Source organism: Apteryx rowi, unplaced genomic scaffold (assembly GCF_003343035.1).
Source record: "Apteryx rowi isolate R43461 unplaced genomic scaffold, aptRow1 scaffold_1183, whole genome shotgun sequence".
Taxonomy (NCBI): Eukaryota; Metazoa; Chordata; class Aves; order Apterygiformes; family Apterygidae; genus Apteryx; species Apteryx rowi.
The window spans coordinates 5,477-7,166 of NW_020447401.1; the positions used below are offsets into that span (position 1 = coordinate 5,477).

At 70.3% G+C, this 1,690-nt stretch overlaps 1 protein-coding gene across 1 annotated transcript in view; it reads right to left on the reverse strand.

Moving 5' to 3' along the window:
• Nucleotides 1-9: 9 nt before the first annotated feature.
• Nucleotides 10-1,690, reverse strand: part of NFIC (nuclear factor I C) — an 80,363-nt gene continuing 78,682 nt past the window's right edge. Inside the window, exon 11 of the mRNA XM_026084138.1 lies at nucleotides 10-255. Within this exon, the coding sequence (XP_025939923.1) occupies nucleotides 238-255 (18 nt within the window). The 3' untranslated portion in view covers nucleotides 10-237. The remainder of the gene's footprint in view (nucleotides 256-1,690) is intronic.

Here is a 1,690-nt window from a genome sequence, read left to right on the forward strand (position 1 = left end):
GGGTTTCGTTTTGTTTTGTTTCCTTTTTTTTTTTAAAAAAAGTTTGAACCTTTTCCTTCTTCCTTTCCCCCCTCTCTCTTTCCTTCCGTTATGGGTTTTGTTTGTCGTCGTCGTCGTTAGTTCGCGCTCTCCGTCTTCACCGAAAGGCTGGGCCTGGTGCTCTGGGACGTGGTTTTTTTTCCTCTCAGGGTGCCTAAAGCAGAGGAGAAGGGAGGCGAAGGGGTGGCACAGCTGCGATTATCCCAGGTACCAGGACTGAGCAGGGAGAGAAGAGAGAGGCCAGCGTTAGTGCTCTGCTCCGCCGAGGCTCGCCGCCCCCCCCCTCCGAACTGCCGGCCCCGGCCCCCCGGTGCCTCCGAGCCCGTCGGGGCCGGGGGCAGCCCCGGGCGAGCCCTCCGTGTTCAACAGCGCCTCACTCGGGCCTCAGTTTTCCCATCTCGGAAATGGGAGTTATCCCCCCGCCGAATGGAGGGAGATCCGTTGCCGAAAGAGCACTGGGGGGGGCGCGAGACCTGCGACGGGGCACGAATGCCTTCCCCGAAATCCTGGGTGCCGGGTCCCAGACCGACACGGCCTCATCCTGTCTGCCGTCCCCTGCAGCAGGGCCGGACCCTCCCCGGCTTGCTGCCACCCTGGTCCGGGAGCCGGGCAGCCTAGAGAAGGGATCCAGCGGGACCAAACAGTCCCCCAGGCAATCAGGGCGGCGCTTAATGAGCTAATTAACCTCTGCTCGAGGCCCCGGCATGACCCAGCTAGTGCCGGCTCCCAGCCCAGGCAGCGGGTCCCCCCCCCCCCGCGGGCACCGATGTCCTACGTCCTCCCTGCACCGAGACCCCACGTCCCCGTGCCGAGATCCCACCCGGGATCCCRCATCTTCCCTGCGCCTCCCCATGCCGATGTCCCGCGTCCTGCCGGTGCTGATGTCCACCGGCCCCGGCACGCTGCGGTCCCAGGGTCCCGCCAGGCCCCGGTGCCGTGGCCCCGCTGTGCCGGGATGCCACCCGGGATCCCACATCGCTGCTGTGCCCCGCGGGACCCCCTGTGCCAAAATGGCACGGCGCCCCTGTGCCGGGATCGCGCGTCCCCGCTGTGCCGAGATGCCAAGACCCCGCCGCCGGCGCACGCTCCGCAAAGTCTCCRCACCGAGAGAAAGAGGGAGAGCGGCCGAAACGGCGCGCCGAGCCGGCATGGCAGCCGGGCACCACCGTGGCGGCGGCACGGTGGCATCGGGGCCCCGCGCGCCAGGCGCTGCGCGGGCGGCGGGGACGAACGCGCGGCCGCTGCCCCGCGCGAGCCGCTAGGCTTCTCCGGGGCCCTCCCATCCCCGCTCCGCCTGCACCGAGCTGCGTCAGTTCTCTGCGCAGAGCCATCCCCGCTCCGGGAGGGTGGGGGGGGGCCGCGCTGCCGCCGGGGGGACAACGCCGGAGCCCCGGGATGGCCGGAGAAGCGGGCGGCGGGGTGGGGACGGACACCAAGGGCCTCCCGCCGCCCCGCCATTGTGTCCCCGGCGGCCCCCCCAAGTTCAAGTTCATCCCGCGATTACCTCATGTCTGGTTTCCGTTGGCAACCAGACGGCTCGCGGCGGTCCCCTCCCCGGCGGTCCCCTCCCCGGCGGCCCCCTCCCCGGCGGCCCCGCCGCGCTTCCCTTAACCCTTGCGCCGGCGGCGCGGCCCCCGCGGCCGCCCCGGCC